This window comes from Pelodiscus sinensis, chromosome 9 (genome assembly GCF_049634645.1).
Source record: "Pelodiscus sinensis isolate JC-2024 chromosome 9, ASM4963464v1, whole genome shotgun sequence".
Lineage (NCBI taxonomy): Eukaryota > Metazoa > Chordata > Testudines > Trionychidae > Pelodiscus > Pelodiscus sinensis.
In genome coordinates this window covers 4444888-4464131 of record NC_134719.1, presented here as the reverse complement: position 1 = coordinate 4464131, position 19244 = coordinate 4444888, and the positions used below count along the sequence as shown (strand labels likewise).

General features: G+C 40.0%; 1 protein-coding gene across 1 annotated transcript; it reads right to left on the bottom strand.

The window, feature by feature from the left end:
* Window positions 1-1260: 1260 nt before the first annotated feature.
* CMPK1 (cytidine/uridine monophosphate kinase 1) lies at window positions 1261-19073 on the bottom strand. The gene is made up of 6 exons (XM_075935940.1): window positions 18811-19073; window positions 8761-8907; window positions 7386-7538; window positions 4833-4909; window positions 4659-4755; window positions 1261-3596 (listed from the first exon to the last, which is right to left on the bottom strand). The coding sequence occupies exons 1-6, from the start codon at window positions 18982-18984 to the stop codon at window positions 3555-3557; spliced, it is 690 nt and encodes a 229-aa protein (XP_075792055.1). The 5' UTR covers window positions 18985-19073; the 3' UTR covers window positions 1261-3554.
* Between the last annotated feature and the right edge of the window lie 171 nt (window positions 19074-19244).

The following is a 19244-nucleotide window of genomic DNA, read 5'->3' as shown; positions in this document are numbered from 1 at the left end:
AGGCCCCCTCCCTTCAGGGCTAGAGCAGCCCCCTGCCTGTGGCAAGAGGGGAGCTGCTCCAGATCCCACCAGTTAACTGGTTAAACCTTCAGTTCCCTACTGCCCTGACTCCTGCACTCTGTACATCACCAGTCTCCTGCCCTGAAGGATGCAGGCAATGCTGGGTAAGTCTTCTAGTTATATACATACTAGCTGGAGTTACCTGGTGTTGCTTGGTCCCGCCTGCCCTCTCCCCAGCACTGCTTCCTGCTGGCCAGTTTTCCTCCTCCTGATCTCCCCCGGCCAGCCCCGCTCCCGTCGGCCACCTCCCCACTCCGATCTCCCCCAACCAGCTCTGCTTTCCGCCAGCCACCCCTCCCCTGATCTCCCCCGGCCCATTCCTCCCCCCCGCCCCTGATCAAGTGTGCCCAGGTTTTTTTTAAGACTATCTAGTAACTGTAGCCACAGGGGGCAGGGCAGGTGCCCGAGCTCTTGTGCGCGTGGGGTGAGGCAAGTCCCGGACAGCTCTGGGCAGGCACGTGACCGAGGCTGGGCGGTGCTGCCCCTGCAGTACAGCAGGTTATTTTTTATTTTTACAGGTTGAGATCAGGCCCAATCGGGTCCAAAAGTACCTTAAAACCTTCTCCTGGTGGAAAGGTTATCCCATGCAACATTTGGTTGTGGTAGCTCTTATAGTGTCCAAGTTATTAGAGCACAAACATACAAACATTCTCCTTTGTATATAAGGTTAGAGAAAAGGAGGCAAAGCCATATTTTCAGCTATGATCCCCTATATTTAAGAACAGGTTAGATAGACATCTGTCAGGGATGGTGTAGACGGAGCTTGGTCCTGCCTTGAGGGCGGGGGGCTGGACTCGATAACCTCTCGAGGTCCCTTCCAGTCCTATAATTCTATAATTACCTAGGTTGAGTAGGGTTTCTGGGGCCTCATTTTCTGACCTGGGAACCTGTGTTTATAGTAGGGGCAGGGAAACATTTTTCAGTCAGGGGCCAATGATCTACAGAAAAAACAGTTGGGGGGCCCCCCACACAAGTTAAAAAAAAATCAACTCCTCACTCACACTCAACTTGGGGTGCTGGGGATTGTCCCATTCTGGCCAGCCAGCGTTCACGCTCCAGTCCTGCAGGGAGGGACAGAGACTTGCTACAGGTCAGATCAAATTAAGCAGGGGACGAAGGTTCCCCACCCCGAAGCAGAGGAATGTATCTTTAATCTTTCATTTTTCATGTCAGATCATAAATGTAAGCCAGGCACCTGTATAAAGCCACAGAGCAAAATTTATTGGTGGAACCCATTTGAATATTATACACAGTTCGCGGCTATATGAAAATGACACATTGATATGTTACCTTTTTAATTTAATTTAACTGAAACTATGTCTCATCTTGAATAAAACCAAGTGCCACATTAATGGCCTCTTCAATAAACAGAAGGACAAAATTACTAAGTTGCACAGACACTGCAGAATTTACTCCAAATTTAATATTGCCAACATTTGTTTTTAGAACAGCTTTTTTTAAAAACTTAGGAATAAGTGCTATTTTTTGGCTTCAGCTCTTAAATACATAGTAAAGTACATGATGAGAGGAAACAGTGTCTTCTTAGCAGAACCCTTAAAAGCCAGCATTATTAAAATTTCATCAAAATCATATTTACATGTTCAGAAAGCTTTCTTCAATCTGCCTACAAAAGTGCTTTTGACTCCTGAAGTTAGCTTTTATATCAGAACAGTAGTTCCATTTAATACCGTTTTAAGTCAGTACAGTACATTTAGATACTGAAAATAAAGTTCAATGGTTTTAAAAAGGGAGAGAATTAGCCAGGTGAAAGCACTTTAGAGATGCTGTGAAAATCTTCCAAATTCTCAGGAACATGGTCCATATTTTCTGTGTTACTAAGCTTTATAGTGCTCAATAGTCTTATTTTAAATATCCAATGTGTTGGGAAAAAGGCTTTTAGCAGTGACTATATTCCATTACATATAAACACTCAGATCTTACAACCTTATGAGCTTCAGTAGAGAGAGCCTCACCCATGCAAGGATTGGTCTGAGCACATCCCAATACAGGATCAAGATCAAAATGTTTGTAGTTAAAATCAAAACTACCTACCTAGGGAAGTCACAAGTGGAATAATGAATTTTAAAGACCAACTGGAACCAAAAAAATTTAAAACCATTTTTTTCCTTATATATCACAACATCTGTTAGAGTATTACATCCAATTCCAGTGACAGCCAATGTAGCAAAAAAAACCCTTAATGGATAACACTTTAAAAAAATGTGTTAAAATACTCATCCTAAGGCTTGCGGACATTCTTTAATGAAAGTTTTGGATTCATGAGGAATGCAGGATTGGACCCACATACATCTTATCACATGAACATTAAAGCTTGTTGCAGAAAAATGGGTATTTTCCGGAAGAAAGGCATAACTGTATATCAACATTAAAATACGTGATGGCTTGTTTCAACCAGTCATTTGTTTATTTCCAAATATTACTGCTGCCACTGCATTGTAATAATTCAAGATAATGCCATAAGGCATGAACTCGTATGTTTAAGGAAATGAAACTTTTAAAAAAATATTCAAACTGGTCAAAGTACAATAATTAAAACTGTTCAAACAATATAATTTTAGGGAACTCACAAGTATAACCATAAAATATCTTTCCTTATATAACCAACCTTAAAATATTCAACAATATTCAATAATACAGAAATGCCCTTTTATTTTGTTACAAAAACAGAACTGCTAAAAATAGTTTTACTACACATCTGCTTGGAGCGGTCTCTGTTTAATGTCTATCATACTTAAGAGCGTAATTACCATCACAAATAAGTGAGTGCATAGACACTAAACGGACTCTGAATTCTAGTTTTAATTTCTTGTACATGAGGACTAAGAAAAGGGGCACATCATCTCTAAGCACTCAACACCCAAAGTCATAAGAGAGCATTTTAACAAAGTATTTTGTACTTCTATAGCTTACGACCTTCACACTATTTTAAATTAGTTAGGGGAGTAGCTCTAAACAACAAGCTAATTTTACAGTTTTGTTTACAGAATTCAGCTGTGGGACAAAGAATAATCAAATGCATACAATTTTACTTGGAAAGAGTTTCCTAAGTTTGGTCCAAAACCAGGCTGAGTTTTGTTTAAAAGAAAAACATGTAGGCCTTGCCACTTATCATTGCTATTTACTAGACTCTTCAAAACAGATTTATGGCAATAAGCGACAAGAAGGCCTGGCCATGAATGGCACAAAACTATAAAAGGACTGATAGTCTCTGCAGATTGATTTTGACTATTATCTTTATTTTGTAAGTAACTATACTAAATTAAAGACTCCTGAAATTTATTGTCTACTATAGCCACAATAAATCTATGCATTCCTATTTAAAAACAACAATCTTCAATTAATTATTTTTCCAACTCTGTGAATAGAAGAAACATTTAAAAAAATCTTTAAAACAATTACAAAAATGTTGAATTTAGTAGCAGCTATTAAAGCAAGATTCAAGCTCAATTTCGAGGGAGCTTTCAAGTATGAAACTAGCCTTCTTTGTCAAAAATCTTCACAACTTTACCAAAAACCTGAAAGAGAGGAACACTGAATTAAAATTAAGGACTGTTAAATACTCAGCAATTTTAAGTTAGACCACCACACACAGTTACTGATGGTAAATCAATATTTTGAAAGGTACAATAAGGAGTTGATTTTTTTTTTAAAGATGTGCATATCAAAATAGAGGGGAAGGAATCTAGCAGGAATTCCTATCTAGTCTCTTATCTTCATCTATTTTTTAAGGTTATCAACATAATTATATTTTCTTTTTATATGGCAGCATGAGAGCACATTACCGATAGCAGAAAACTCAATCCTTATGACTTGATTACAAGTGGTCTTTATATTCAAACTAATTGTAGGATGGAGGTCCAATTTCCCGACCTTTATATGATATGATGGTAAAACCAATGATTAGTGAAACCATTTTTTTTTCTACTTAGGCTCAGTGTTTATATTTCATTCAGCTTCAATAATGGACAATAAGCTAATAAATTTCATTTTCATTTGCACTAGTATAAAAACTGCAGTGTTTGGAATATTTGTCTGAAATAAAACTGGTTCCCCTTGAGCAGCAAAAAAACCTCAGTTTATAGAAACATTTTGTTAGGTGAGTGCTCTCTCTAAATATAATTAGTTAATTGTGAAGGTGGCAGTAGACAGAACTCGTGAATATGAATCATAATTTTGGGTTTTGTAGAGATAATAAAGCTTCCTGACATTTGTGTGCATTGCAAAGATCTTCCTCTAGATGCTATTTACATCCATTCTTAAAACATTCTATTTGACTTTAAATTTCATAAAAATATATTTTTACAAATTCTAAATTCTAGCCCAAATTGACCAGAATCCCTTTCAATTAGAGATATACCCAGCTTTCAATCATCCTTGAAATTTAGAAAAATGAATCCTGATCCTCCTTTGCTCCCCAGAACTCTCTTGGAAAAACAGATGGAAAAGTCTATATTATGATCCAGCCTGACTGGTTTGGATTGAGCAATTCATAATTCAGTTCAGAAAAGATAAACTCTACATCGCAGAAAAAGGGAGCCAAAAGATATACCATATTACTGTAAGTCCTTGACACTTACTTCATCAACAGATTGAGAGGCATCGACTTTTCTGACTTTTCCCATTTTCTCATATTGGTCTATTATAGGCTTAGTTGATTGCAGGTACGTGTGAAGTCTAGAAAACAGAAAAAATAGATCACATGCTACAATGAAAACAAGGAACATAAACATAAAAAGTTCTGGGTACAATACCTCTTTTCTAGACTCTCTCGGTTGTCATCACTCCTACCGCTGCTTTTTCCTCTTTCAAGGCAGCGACCAATACATGTCTACCAACAAAAACAGAATGAATTATTAAAAGTATGTGATCTTTCCCTATCTGAAGACAAATTCAACAACAAACCTTTGTTCTTGATTTAATAGGCCTAATTCATTAACATGCAAAACAGATCTGATGGCAAGTAAGCTTGTGCACGCACGGGGTCAGTGCATATATATTTACTAAAGATTAGCTAGAGGTAGACTGTAATATGAATTGGTTTTTGATTCACCTACCTTTTTAATTGTGGCTTGGGAAATGGAAGAGTGGAGGGGAATGCGAAGCTGTTCCAAAAGCGACTAATGATTCTGGATGCCCAATGTGAAACACTAAGACTTTCAGAGAGCAGGTGTTCAGCGCTGTCTGAAAAAATCAGACTCTAGGGGTATGTCTAGGCTACATGCCTCTGACGACGGAGGCATGTAGATTAGGCTACCCGGCACAGGGAAATGAAGCAGCGATTTAAATAATCATCGCTTCATTTAAATTTAAATGGCTGCCACGCTGTGTCGATCAGCTGTTTGTCGGCTCAGCGCGCTAGTCTGGACGCTTCGCGGTCGACATCAAAGGCATTTGTTGACCTCCCCGGTATGCCTTGTGGGATGAGGTTTACCGGGGAGGTCGACAAATGCCCTTGATGTCGACCGTGAACCGTCCAGACTAGCGCGCTGAGCCAACAAACAGCTGATCGGCACAGTTCAGCAGCCATTTCAATTTAAATGAAGCAGCGATTATTTAAATCACTGCTTCATTTCTCTGTGCCCAGTAAACAAATCTACCTGGCTCCATCAACGAAGCCATGTAATCTAGACATACCCTAGGTGTCAAGTTTGGCCACTAAAAATGGATACAGCAACAAAACAAAAAAACCCAACCATTAGTCTTTTGGAAATGCAAGCCAGTAATATTTAAGGTACACATACTACATGATAATTTACTAGGTCTAAATGACAAGCATATTAATTTTTGTCCGTCAATGTCACTGTATTAAATTATCCTGATGTGTAACATAGCAAGCAAATATATGTCAAGATGCAAGGAGTTCTTTTAAAACAGCTTTTCACATGCAATACATCCTTGATTTAATTTAAAGTGCAAGACCTTTCAGATATTAACATGGATTACTCTAGCTAGTCAACAAAATTTTGAACAAAAACTTTCTTTGGAGGCAAAGGAGGTCAAGAATTTTTTTTTTTTTTTCAAAAAAATCAAAGTTTTGTCATTGAGATTTTTGTAATCTAAAGCTACGTCTACATTGGCATGATCTTGCGCAAGTGCTCTTTAACGTATTTGTGCAAGAGAGCATCTACACTGGCATGTACATTTGCGCAAGAGATGTGCTTTTGCACAAGAGCATCCATGCCAGTGTAGATGCTCTCTTGCGCAAGAAAGCTCTGATGGCCATTTTAACCATCGGGCTTTCTTGCACAAGAAATTCATGTTGCCTGTCTACACTGGCCTCTTGCGCAAGAACAGTTGCACAAGAGGGCTTATTCCTGAGCAGGAGCATCATAGTTCTTGCGCAAGAAGCACTGATTTCATGCATTAGAACATCAGTGTTCTTGGGCAAGAACTCCCCGTCAGTGTAGACAGGCAGCATGTTTTTGCGCAAAAGCGGCCGCTTTGGCGTAAGATCGCGCCAATGTGTAGACAGCCCAATTGATAGAAATTTCCAATGAAAAAAATGTAGCCTATGGCTGCTTCTTTGGCATTTTCCCCCTCCCCACCCACCTTGTCATCTTTTCAATTCCCAAGTTTAACCGGTGACTTTAATGGTGGGATTTTTTTTCCCCCAAAACTCAAAAATTTACTATTCTGAAATCGGAAGAAAAAATTTAAAAGAAGATTTTAAAAGTTCCACAGAAGGTCAAATTGTCTAACATTTTAAAACTTTCTGTTTCTGACTAGCTCTAATGCTTACATTTCAAGGTCACTGGCATATTACAAAGTATATCATGGCATTTGTTATTTTAATTTACGATATCACTGTCAGAATACCATTGAAATCTAATTACTAATTTAGAAAAATTTGCTCAGCAACTTGGTAAAATGCAACAATTATGAAAAATTTTGAATCACTCTGACAAAGCCTCAGAATGATGCTGGCAAATTGAAAGGTCAGATTATTAAACCCATTTTACATAAGCAGTTTTACAGCTTCCAACTGAACTCCAGGACTTCCTTCTCATGTTGCCAATGCTCATGGAAACTGGAAAATTCAGTACCTGCAACACTTTTACTGTTCTCTCCTCTCATCAAGTAACATGTGAGAAAGAATAATGGCTAGTCCTGTAGCACCTCAGAGACTTTTCATGAGCTTTCATGGGCAAAATCCATTCTCTCAGAGGAAGCTCATGAAACTATATATATATTTGTTAGTCTCTAAGTTGCTACAGGTCTATTTGTTTTTTTAAAGTTACAGACTAACACGACTACCCCTCAGACTTTTACACATGTAAGAAAGCTACACAGCAATACTTCAATACCTCATTGTCACAGTCGAAAAACAGAACAAAAGACACGTCTGCCTTTCCATCCATATTCTTATTCCAGCCTTGAAGATTGTCTTCATTTCTAGGGAATCCATCAATCAAGAATTTGTACTTTTGGACATCGGCAGCCATTATTTGATCCATAGCCTAATGGATAGCAGAGTTCAATTCAAGAACTTCTTACATATAAAATAAAACCTTGGTCAACTGAATTACGGTCAAATATTGACATGATTTACAAACCTTAATTTGAGATGATCTTTTATAAATTTTACTGGACCAATATCTGTTGATGAAAGAGGCAAGCTTTTGTGCTTACTCAGAGCTCTTCAGGTATGGGAAAGGTAAGGTTCTTGTTTAGCATAAGGAGTTAATACATATTGTAAGAAGTCATTCAAGATGAAGTGACCAGTTAACACCTCTGTAGTCACAGGACAAGAAAAGAGAAGCTAGTGGGTTACAGGTTGTAATGAACCACTCCGGTGTATTTATTAAGTCCATGATATTCAGTGTCTAGAAAAGCTATGAATTTAAGCTTGTAGGCTCATCTTTTGAAGGTGTTGTGCAGACTTCCTTTGAGGATAAGGACTCAAAGATCAAATATGGAATTACTTTGTTTAAAAAAAAAAAAAAAAAATGTTCACCCATGGATGATGTGGTGACTTTTATAATTTTTCTGACAGTGTTCATTTGACAGCCTGGCAATTGTCGCTTTTCACTCAGATAGCTGTCATTGGGGCTTTTGGTGCCCTGGATGATTTATACCACATGTGAGGATAGGCATATACAGGACCCATGAATCTCGAAAGGTGTGTTATGGTTGTGGGGGGTACTAATCTGTGTAATTTGATCATTCACAGATCCACAGAATTTACTCCAGCACTGTCTTCAAGGCACTCATTTCACTGCTGCAGAGCATTAGCAATAATATTATTGTTATAATCTTCACTATTCATTGTTTTACAATTTCAGAGCCACACGTAAGAATTTACTCTGGCCTCCAACTTGTCAAGCAAGTTGTCAACAATCTCATGCTACGTACAAATCTGGTTGGGGAAGTTATTTCATATTCTACAAGATGCTGAAATGTACTCTAACAAAATATAACGTGCACTGAACGTACTTGGTTTTTAGTTTCTGTTAATAACTTCAGAGAAAACATGATATAAGTAATAAAATGTATCAAGTGCCCTCTTTATATAAAGCATAATGAAAACACATTATCTCTTGCCTACTATAGGAACCATAATCTAGGGAGATGCAAAGTATATAACATGCACCCATTGCCTATCATTTTCCTCTCACTTCAAAGGGAGGGAAATATTTTTGGAAAGTTGAACCATCAAGATAACAATATTAATTATCTTACCCTTTTCAACAAGCTGATAGTAATCTCAACTGGTACAATTTCTCCCTCTTTAATATATTTTTCAATTAGTTCTCCATATTGAGAGCCTGGTCTTTTTCGTTCATCTCGAAGGAGGTCGCCTGCAGAAAGGTGAGTGTATCCATATTTCTGAAATACATATGACAATGGTGTTAAGCAGATGAAGACACCTTTGAGTAAATACATATGCTAAATTAACCTAGATGTTAAAATGAAATACATTATCCCATTACTAAAAAGGAAAATATATAGGCAAAAGTAGTCAGTATGGATAAAAAAGCATTCAATTTTCAGCTTCTGTCATGATTTCACAGTATACACACTATAAGCAGGAAGTCTAACAGACTTTGGCACCTTGGGTAAAACATTTAAAAAAAGGCCTAAGTGACTTGCACTAGATTGAACCTACTCTTTCATACTAAGATGAATTATCTTTCCCAAGGGAGAACCACTCCCATTGGTGTAGATAGTGTCTAAAACAATCAGACAGCTGCTTTACTTGGTAAATTTCAAGGTAGGTTTGTATTTTAAAGTAACTACCTACCTTTACTGCAAATATGGGACTACTTTATATTTTGACTTACGTTCTTTACTTAGAGAAGCAGCATGCTCCAAGCACAGTGCTGGATGCCAGAAATAGCTGCTTTCTACTTCTGAATCTGACACGAACACATTCTGTGGCCTTGGACAAATCACTTATACTCTGCTGTAAAAACTGTGAGAATAATGGATGTTCTGGCTTATTGGCAATTCTGAGAAACTGTAATAGCAGCAGTAAGCCAAACAAAAGGTTTAAATTTCATTTGAGCATTTTTTTTTACATGTTCAGGTTTTTTTTTTTAAATAAAATGTAAATTTCAAAATGAAAAGTTACATGAAATAAAAATTGAAAATATTTAATTTAGAAAATGTCAAAACCAAAATGTTTTGATTATTATTGGGTTTTTTTTAACAAAACAAATTGGCAAAAATCAACATAAATTCCCAAAATATTTTGGAGACATCCAATCTGCATATTTGCCAAAAATTGTTTTGGTCAAAAAATTCCCCCAGTTTCCCTGTTTGCTAAACGAGGATTACATTACTAACCAGATGCATAAGAATGCTGTGAGAATGAGTTAAGATTCAAAAGTGCTTTCAGTGATATAATGTAGCAAGTAATAGGAACTATTTATATTAGGTAGTTTTGATTAGGTTTCTTTATTCTGATTTTATATACATACACTGTAGTCAAGAAACTCAAGCACATATGCTGAGCCAGGTGGCAGTATCCAGGGAGATGAAGAGTGTCAGGATGTAACTAGGGAAACTCATGAGAGAAGCTAGTGTCTTCCCCTACTACTGATGTGGCAGTCCAGGCTAAGTAGCTAGACTGATGCTATTAAAAATCTCTCAATATACTATCGGGCCCTCCTACTATCATCCACCCCTCCAGGTGGCTCATCCCCTATCCCCTTACCACCAGCCCTCCTGTACTACTGGTCCACCCCTTTCCCCGCTTCCCTGCCATGCTGGGCAGCCCACCTTCCACCAATGTGCGCTGGGTCCTCAGCCCCACTGGCACCTCGCTGCCCTGCAGGACTCCCAGCTGCCAGACTTCCACCGAGACTCTCTAGTCTTGGAACATCCATGGTCCTAACAGACCATGAATGTTGCCGGACTAGAGCATCCTGGTTTAGAGGGATTCAACCTGTACCACTGTCAGTTAACTGCAGAGAGGTCAAGCATATAAGGTCTTTTTTTAAAGGTAAGTTTTTTATATTACATACTTTTTAAAAAAAAAAAAACACACAGCCAATTCTATAAAGCAAGCATTAGACATAACCCAAGGTCGTATCAAAAGTAAATTACAATTCTAACACACACAAAATAGAGTCAGTTATGTATACCTTTAAGTTTTAACACAGAACACACAAAAATAGACTTTAGGGTTATCTGCTAGGCTGCAGTGATAGCCACAACAAATTTCAAAAAAGGAGCCTGGGCAGAATAATGATGTGCCTAATTCCCTTTTATAGCTGTGATCTAAGGATTTAAAAACTTGGCTACTAAATAAATACAGTAGACACATTACACAACTCACCAAGAAAGCTTAAAATCATTTAGTTGCTTTCCAACTTTACCCACAGAAGCCTGGAAAGACAGTCTTGCTATAATCACAATTTAAGAAACGATATAATTACCCAAATCCCCAAAAAACAGCAGACAGCTGGAGGAAAAAAAAGCATGCAAGATTTTGCTCTAAATGACCATGAAAAGAAACTCTTGTTACATTCGCTATAACCTTACTGTTTTTTTGTTCAAATAGGCACTGTGTTTAGATATGCCTACTGAATTGTATATATACACATGTTGACTATGAGCTGCAGAAGCCATAAACCAGAGTAAAGTTTTTTATATGCAAGACATTTTACTCTATAGAACCAAAATTAACATGTGGCTCTTCTTGCTGCAATTAACGAATTATAATATTTTAAACATTAAGGAGAATAGAAAGAAAAAATAATCCCCTTTGTTTTATGGGATTATATCACCATTTAATTTTCCTCAGCATTTTTCCTTTCATGCAAGAAGAAATATTGACTCAATCTTTGAATACTATTTTTAACAGCAAACAAATAGTTTTAAAATAGCTCAACAGGAAAGAGAAAGACAAGTATTTTAAAGTGAGCTTGTTAAATAGGGATGTTTCTAATTACATTAAATTTACTCTGGAATGCTTTTCAAAATGCATTAGTCAGGCTACATAACAGACAGCCTGCTCCTCCAGAACATCTTAAACTTTCAAACACTTTTTCAGCCTTCTCCCATACTGCCTCTCATGCTTGGGAGGAGCTCCCTGGAACTATCCATAAAGCTGCCTCATTATCCTCCTTCACACTCTCCTTCATTGAGATGTCTATGGAAAATGCTGACATCATTGCCTGTGATACTGACCAATACTGTCTCATTGTTTCCTTTTATGTCCCCATCTCTGTTTTCATCTGTTGTCTATTGCCCTATACTAAGATTGTGATCTATTTGGAGCAGGGACTATCTTGTTCTATTTGTACAGCACCTAGCACACCCACAGGGTTGTGATCCATGAGTTACTGTTATTTGTTATTCCATTACCAAAGTAACTCAATGGCAAAACATCCATTCATTGACTTTGATGAGATCAAGATGCAACGTAAACTCTTAGTTTTAAATCTTGTATGTAAATGTGGCAGAGTCTTGATTTCCAATTTTAAATTGAATACTACTGAGAAATGATACTCAACCTGCTGTTGTCTGTCTTCATGAAGCCCTCACTTTAGGGTCCTACTTATGGCTCTCAGAGGAGTGCTCCCTCCTGTCTCATGAAAGGCAAGTATTTAGAAAATGAACTGAAGCCAAAGAGATCGATTTTTTCTCCCAGAAGCCAGGAAAAGAGATGCAGGGATGAAGAGTAAAGAAACTGAGATAGAATTACAGAGCTCCATACAATAATCACATGACATTTTGACATCACAATATGATGATACAGTCCATGAAAATGCTGAGTACATCTTAACACAGAAGCTGTAATTAACTAGCAAAAATTAATTTCCTATCCTTTTAAGTCAACAACAGAATGGAAGCAAGACTGGCCCCTTCATCTGATAAAAGAATGGCTCTCCAGCTCTTGAAGGGTGAGCACAACCCACTGAGCCAGCAACTCAGGAGACTACTGCAATTGCAGACGTGAAACATTTAGGTATCAATTAAATTTAGTTTAATAAAATTTAAGTGGTATTGTGTTTGTATGTGTGTGATTTAGTTCCTATTTCTAATGTACTCCTGCTCTATCTGCAGCTTGACACAGGTAATGAGTATTTTATACTATTTCCTAAATTAATAAAAATCAAGTTATCTAAAAAATGTATACAGTAAAACCTGCGCTATCCAGAACTTAAGCATCTGGAAAATTGTAAAATCCAGCAAATTTCTGATGCCAGGAAAAGAAAAACAAAAATAAAAACAAAAAACCTGGCCCTTTAAGTGTCGGGTCGCTCCTCAGACAAGCGTGCAGCACATACCTGGAGGACGGGCGAACGATAGCCGGAAGCAAGCATCTTGGCTCCTGGCACCCCCGTCAGGCCAACCCCCCCGCCACCCCAGAGCAGGCCGTCCCCACCATCTCCGCCTCCCAGCTTCCACCCCCCCTCACCAAGCCGCATCCCTCCATGTTCTCCCCTCCCCCCCCCCCCCCTGTGGCTCAAGGTCCCCCCAGCAGGCCACATCCCGGCCCCTGCACAGCTCCCATAGACCCCGCATGGCTCCCTGCCTCCCCCCCTCAGATAACCAGAATTTGTAGGTTACTGGTACACCCTAATCACTGGACGTGCTGGATAACAGGTTTTACTGTACAAAGTATACCTTCTTAGATGTTGTAAAATGATGTACTGAGCTGTAAATTAACATATTTTAGTGATCAGATTTGCACCATTGTTTGAAGAAATATGTGAAGAAGTATCAGTGGGAAACCTGATTTAAATCAATGATTTGTTTTGGTGATTTAAATCATCTTGGTTTAAATCAATCCACCCTGATGCATAGTATCATATTCAATTATGAACTTCAGAACTGAATGCAAATTTACAGTATGATGCTATGATAAAGAAACTTAATTCTGTTTTGGGACATAGACAGAGGGATACCTCATACCACTAAAATGTCACAAAGACACTTTACAAGGCATTGGCAAAATACCAGCTGGAATACTGGGCAGAGAAATGATAACATTTACAAATTATAGTTATATTCAAAAGAACAACATGATAAAGAAAATGTCATAATCCTTTAGGAGAAAAGTTTAAGGCAATCACAATTTAATTTAATGAAACCACATTTTGTGCAGGAATGGGGAGAACGTAATTTCTTTATAAAAATACTTAGGACACAACAAGCAACATGAAAAATAGCCACACTGGACACTAATGGTAAAGTAATTGTAGGTTTTGTATTTAAGATTAGCAAAGATCTTACATTCCAGTAAGATACCTTTGTTTTAGGAAAATACTACAGTGTCCCACCTATCAGTTCCACCATTGGTTCATATGTTCTGCATCCTGCCTCTGGAGTACTTAACCCAGGAATCATATTAGGGCCTTGTCTACACTAAATCTCCTACCCCCACGCTTCATCAATCTAACCTACACAATTTCAGCTACACTATTTATGTAGCTGAAGTTGACACACCACTTTGTCTTGGGAGCTACTTTCCCATTGACTCCAGCTATTCTTCTCATCCTGGTGGAGTACAGGAGTTGATTAGAGAACACTCAGAAATAGATTTATTGTGTCTAAACAGACGATTTAAATCAACCACCAAAGGCTTGATTGCTGCAGAGTTGATCTATGTCGTATTGAAGACAAACCCTAGAAAAACTTTCTTTTTGAACATCATCTACGAAAAGATGATTGGGGTTGTGCTGTATCTTCAGTGCATGTATATGCTATGTCATTATAAGTTTCCACTTGGCATTCATATGATCTTCCCTCATATCATTTTGATCCAAGTTTGATGTGATTGCATGCTTTTGCATAATAAATAGGCTAAAACAGGTTAAATTGCCACTGCAAATAAACTTATTACAAGATAAACTTAAAAAACAACAAATGGTCTGGTAGCACCATTTGTTGTATTTTAAGTTTACCCTGTACAAACTAACTCAGCTACTCCTGAAGCTTTATTACAAGATGTTAACCATATCATCATTATTCCAGCAAAATGCAGGACAATGTAGCACTTTAAAGACTAACAAGATGGTTTATTAGATGATGATCTGAGGAAGTGGGTCTGGCCCACGAAAGCTCATCATCTAATCAACCATCTTTTAGTCTTTAAAGTGCTACATTGTCCTGCATTTTGCTTCAGCTACCCCAGACTAACACGGCTACACTTCTATCACTATCATTATTCCAGGCACCATTTACACAGGGGTGGGCAAGGGGGCCTCTACAGGCTGGATCTGACCTGCAGATGCCCTGCCATTCCCCCACCCCCAGATCAATTGGGGCTTGGTGAGCGCGTGAAGTCTCCTCTTGCCCTGCAAGGGGCGTGCAGCGCTTTCTGTCTAAGGGCCACATGCCCTTGCAGGGTGGAGGCAGAGAGCCAGACACTTTGTGTGCTCCTCCCACCCCCAGGCTCTGATTGGCCTGGGGTTGGGGGCAGTTCACAAAGTCTCCTCCTTCTCTGCAAGGAGGCAGGTGCCTACAGGGGACTGCCACCTGTTCAGAACAGCTGGCAGTTCTATCTAGGCAAGGGGAAGGCAAAGACTTCACATGGTCCCCCACCCCCAGGCCAATCAAAGTCTGTGGGAGGGGAAGCACGGAAGTGTCCTGGTCCCGCCCCTTCCACAGCAGCCCAGGGACACTTAAAAAATTAGTCAAGTGGCACCCCGTCTAAAATTATTGCCCACCCCTGATTTACAATAATATCTGTTTTAAATCACAGAAGATCCTTTATTGAATGGGTAAGGATAGATTAGCTGTGGCCAACCTGCGGCTCGCATGTAGCTCCTGCTCCCCAAAAATGCAGCTCACGAAGCAGCTTCTGCACCTCCCCCCCAACAGCCCCCGCTGGCTCCCCCTGACTCCTAGCTTCCCTGTGCTTACTGGGTCGGAGCTGCAAGGTTTTAAAAATGGCACCTAAGACAGTGGTCGTCTTAAAGGGGCAGCCTCCTTTCAAACAAATTAATCCCTGGAAGAGATTTATGTAAATCACTGGATGGACTACAGATATTAGTTTCTTCCCCCACCCCCTTTTCTAAGCTCACTTTTATGGCATGGGTCCAAAGCAAAAAAAATTAAGAACAAAAAACCAGTCTCCTAGGAATACTATATTGAAGTAAGGTCCAAGGAGTAACAAAGAAAATGTTCACTACCTACAAATTTATCATATTGTATGTATTTATCATATAATTTAGTATAATTTTGGGAAATACAATGAATAGGAAAGGAGGTAAATAAAACTAAGGTCTAACATATTTCTTACTCCTAAGGATTGCCTCTTCCTGGGTTTAATACTAGCAAATTGAACATGTAAATACTTTTCTGGTATTGGATACAATTCAAACAGCAGTGACTCATCTGACTCCCTCCTTCAGCCTTAAGGCTGCATTAATGACTCTATCCAGCTCTATAAAACTTTCTTAAGGTTGAAGGTTATTCGTTTGTTGTGTTCCAAGGACAGGATTTGACCCAGAGTAATGAAAAGGATTTATGAAGATTATGAGCCTTACATCCCACAACTTAATTAAAATAAACAAAACATTTGAGTTAGAGTTCATAATTTATAGTGAAAATCCTTTTAAGATTTTAGCCAAAAATTAAAGAGACATTATACTTCCCTCTCTAATTCCCGAGGACTGATAGCTACAATAATACTGCATAAAACAGAGTGACTTGACCTGGATGGGCTGCTATATTCCACACCCTAATGACATGAAAAGCAAAGCACTGGGTACTTTACAACCCACTCTATTAGCCTCATTTAGCATGGACGCTCTTATTGACAATATTTTTTCCTTCTCTTTCCCTTCCCAGCCCCTTTCTCTGCTATTTATTTGTATTCTAACCCCCTTGCTCCATTCATCTGAAGAAGTGTGTTGTGCCCATGAAAAGTGCATACCACCATCTACATTTTTGTTAGTCTCTAAAGTGCTGCAGAACTATTTGTTGTTGTTTAAGTTTTTTCAGTTATAGACAAATATAGCTGCCCTACGGAGGCATAAAATAAATGTCAGTTTTCAGTCTGCAGCAAAATTTTATAACAAAGTTATATAGTTTGGAGAAGTAGAGTAAAATGGCACGGAAGAAAACGTATAACAGTACTCTGCCAGGCATCACTAGGAAAAGAGAAATAAAAGCAATAGTGCCCTGCCAAGACTTGCGGTTTTTCCTTCTGTAGTTTAAGCAATATGGGCGTTGTTATGGTTCCTAGCCACTGCTTTCAGTATGGGTGTGGGGAAAACACATCATTTATGGCACTCATGCATAAAATCTCAATGACTCCATTTTAAAAAGCTCTATTTGGAGACATTTAGCCTTAAACATACTGTAATACTCTATACCAACTATTCAACAGATCAGATTTTCATTGTCCTAATTTTTAAAGAGGTCTTTTTCTGTATGTAAAGAATCGTCAGCTATTAATCAGCTACTGCCCTCACTTCTAAACATCTTTTCCATCTTAATGTACTGTTAAAGTAAAAAGTTGTGAAATTTAAAAATCTTTTATGGCAGAAAAGATAAGAATTAATTTAATATAGGACTCTGCACAAAGATTCACTCTATGCAATTTGTGACTTCCATCAGATTCAGCTGCTGAGCAAAATTTCACTTCTGCTTTTAACACAATTTGAATTTCACAATTTACAGAGGCATAAAGGAAATTATATGCTCTTGGAATTATCAACTCCTTGGTTGTAACTTGAGATGTGAAAGATTAACTAACAAGCATCACTCTTAATGGTGATAGAGATGTAGCCTACATCCCCCTTCTGTTCTGAAATGTGATTTGTCCTTTTCATGTGTGTTCATTTTTTTTAAATTGTATCCTTTGGTATATATGGTTGTGACTATTTTCTTCCATTATTTGATCTGAGGAAGTGGGTCTGGCCCACGAAAGCTCATCATCTAATAAACCATCTTGTTAGTCTTTAAAGTGCTACATAGTCCTGTATTTTGTTTCACTCTTAATGGGTGATGCTTACCAGTTCTGATTAACTAGGGAGGGGAGGGAGCAACTCCTCGACCACCAGTCAGGGATCTACTCCAGCCTCCCATTAATTGGTTAACTAATTAACCAATTAAATGGGATTTTACACCCCTAGTCATAATGTATACTGTCCTGGTTGCAAGTTTAGATCAAACTCTTGGGAACACAGACCTGGATCTTTGGTTATCAATTTGTGTATTTAAAGTACTGTACAGTATCATATACTTCTGGAATAACAAACCCCTTACATCTGATATTGCAACCCCACACAGTAACTTTGGGGGCCATTCTCTTAAATTTAGTAATGGTTATGTAGGATTCTGTTCCACTCCACATAGAAGGGTTATCAACAGCTCTTCCAGGAACTACAAATAGCAGCAAGTAGTAATTTAGGCATTTTACTGAATGGATCATGGTGGGGACCACATTTGTGTTAGGTACTACACAAATGCAAAAAATACATTGGGGGAAGAAACAGGGGACACAGAACGTACACTACACTGCAATAGAAGACCAATAGCATGACCGCAGGTTGTCCAGGTTAGCTGACTCAGATTCATGAAGCTAAAAATTGCATTATACATGTAGCCCCTAAGTTTCACATCCTTCAGCCATGTAGTATACTGACCAATCTCCTAATGCAGACCAGACCTTACTTGACCAAGGCTCTACAACTCAGCCCTGTGGATTTTTTATGGCAGTGTATATGTATCCAAAGAGGCCTACCCATATGACTAAAGTGACAGTGCAAGGGCAGGTGAAGTGAGGAGCGTGCGGATTGCACACAAGGTGGACTGCAGAGCGGTGCGCTCCCCTTGCATCCAAGCAAGGGTTCAAATGCTAGGGACGCCAGCGCCCTGCACAAAACTTCTATCCGGGGAGATCGCTGGCTTAGGACAATCCTGCAGCCCGCTGAGGCTGGAAGCTCAGTCTGGGTGCCCAGAAGGGAAATGGGGGGGTCCCCAATGTGCACTGGGAGAAACAAGTGGGGGTTTTCATACACACTGAAAATACCCCTGGAGCCAAGCCTCGGCGCTAGAACTTCCTCACCCGCCCAGAGCCAGGAACCGACCCACGGGAGGCCACTGATCATGCCCCAACCTGGCACGGCCATGGAAACGGGACCACCCGCAGGCTGTGCCACAAGACTACCAGTCCCGCCATGCCCCGCGCCGCTTGGCTGGGCAGCTGCCCCGCGCCCCTTTGCGCATTGACTGCTGGGAGTTGTAGTCCGCTCGCTCTCTGAGGCGGCAGCAGGGTGGGGGGGGGGGACGGGACACGGAGACCCTCTCCGCGGCGCTTCTCACCTCCACGATGCGGGCGCACTGGGTCCCCTTGCCAGCCCCGGGCCCGCCCAGCACGAACACAACCAGCGGCTTCATGAGGAGGAAGAGGGGGCGGCGGCGAGGGGCGGCGGTTGGGAGGCAGCGCGCGCGAGGGCTGAGGCGAGCCGCGGCGGCCGGCAGGCAGCGCTGGAACATGCACGGGGAGGGAGGGGGGAGAGGAGGGCGTGGCTAGGGAGCGGGGCCGGGAACGAGGCCCAGAGCGCCCGAGCCGCCACCGGCTGTCACACGCCGGCTGCTGACGTGGGAGGGAAAGTGCTTCCGGGGGCGGCGGCGCGCGGGCCGCGCCCTCCGGGTGGGTGGGGAGGGGAAGTCGTGACGCCACACGGGAGCGCGCGCGGGGGTGCAAAGCCAATGCAGGGGTATCCATGGGGGAGGGGCCGTGGAGGCTGCTGACC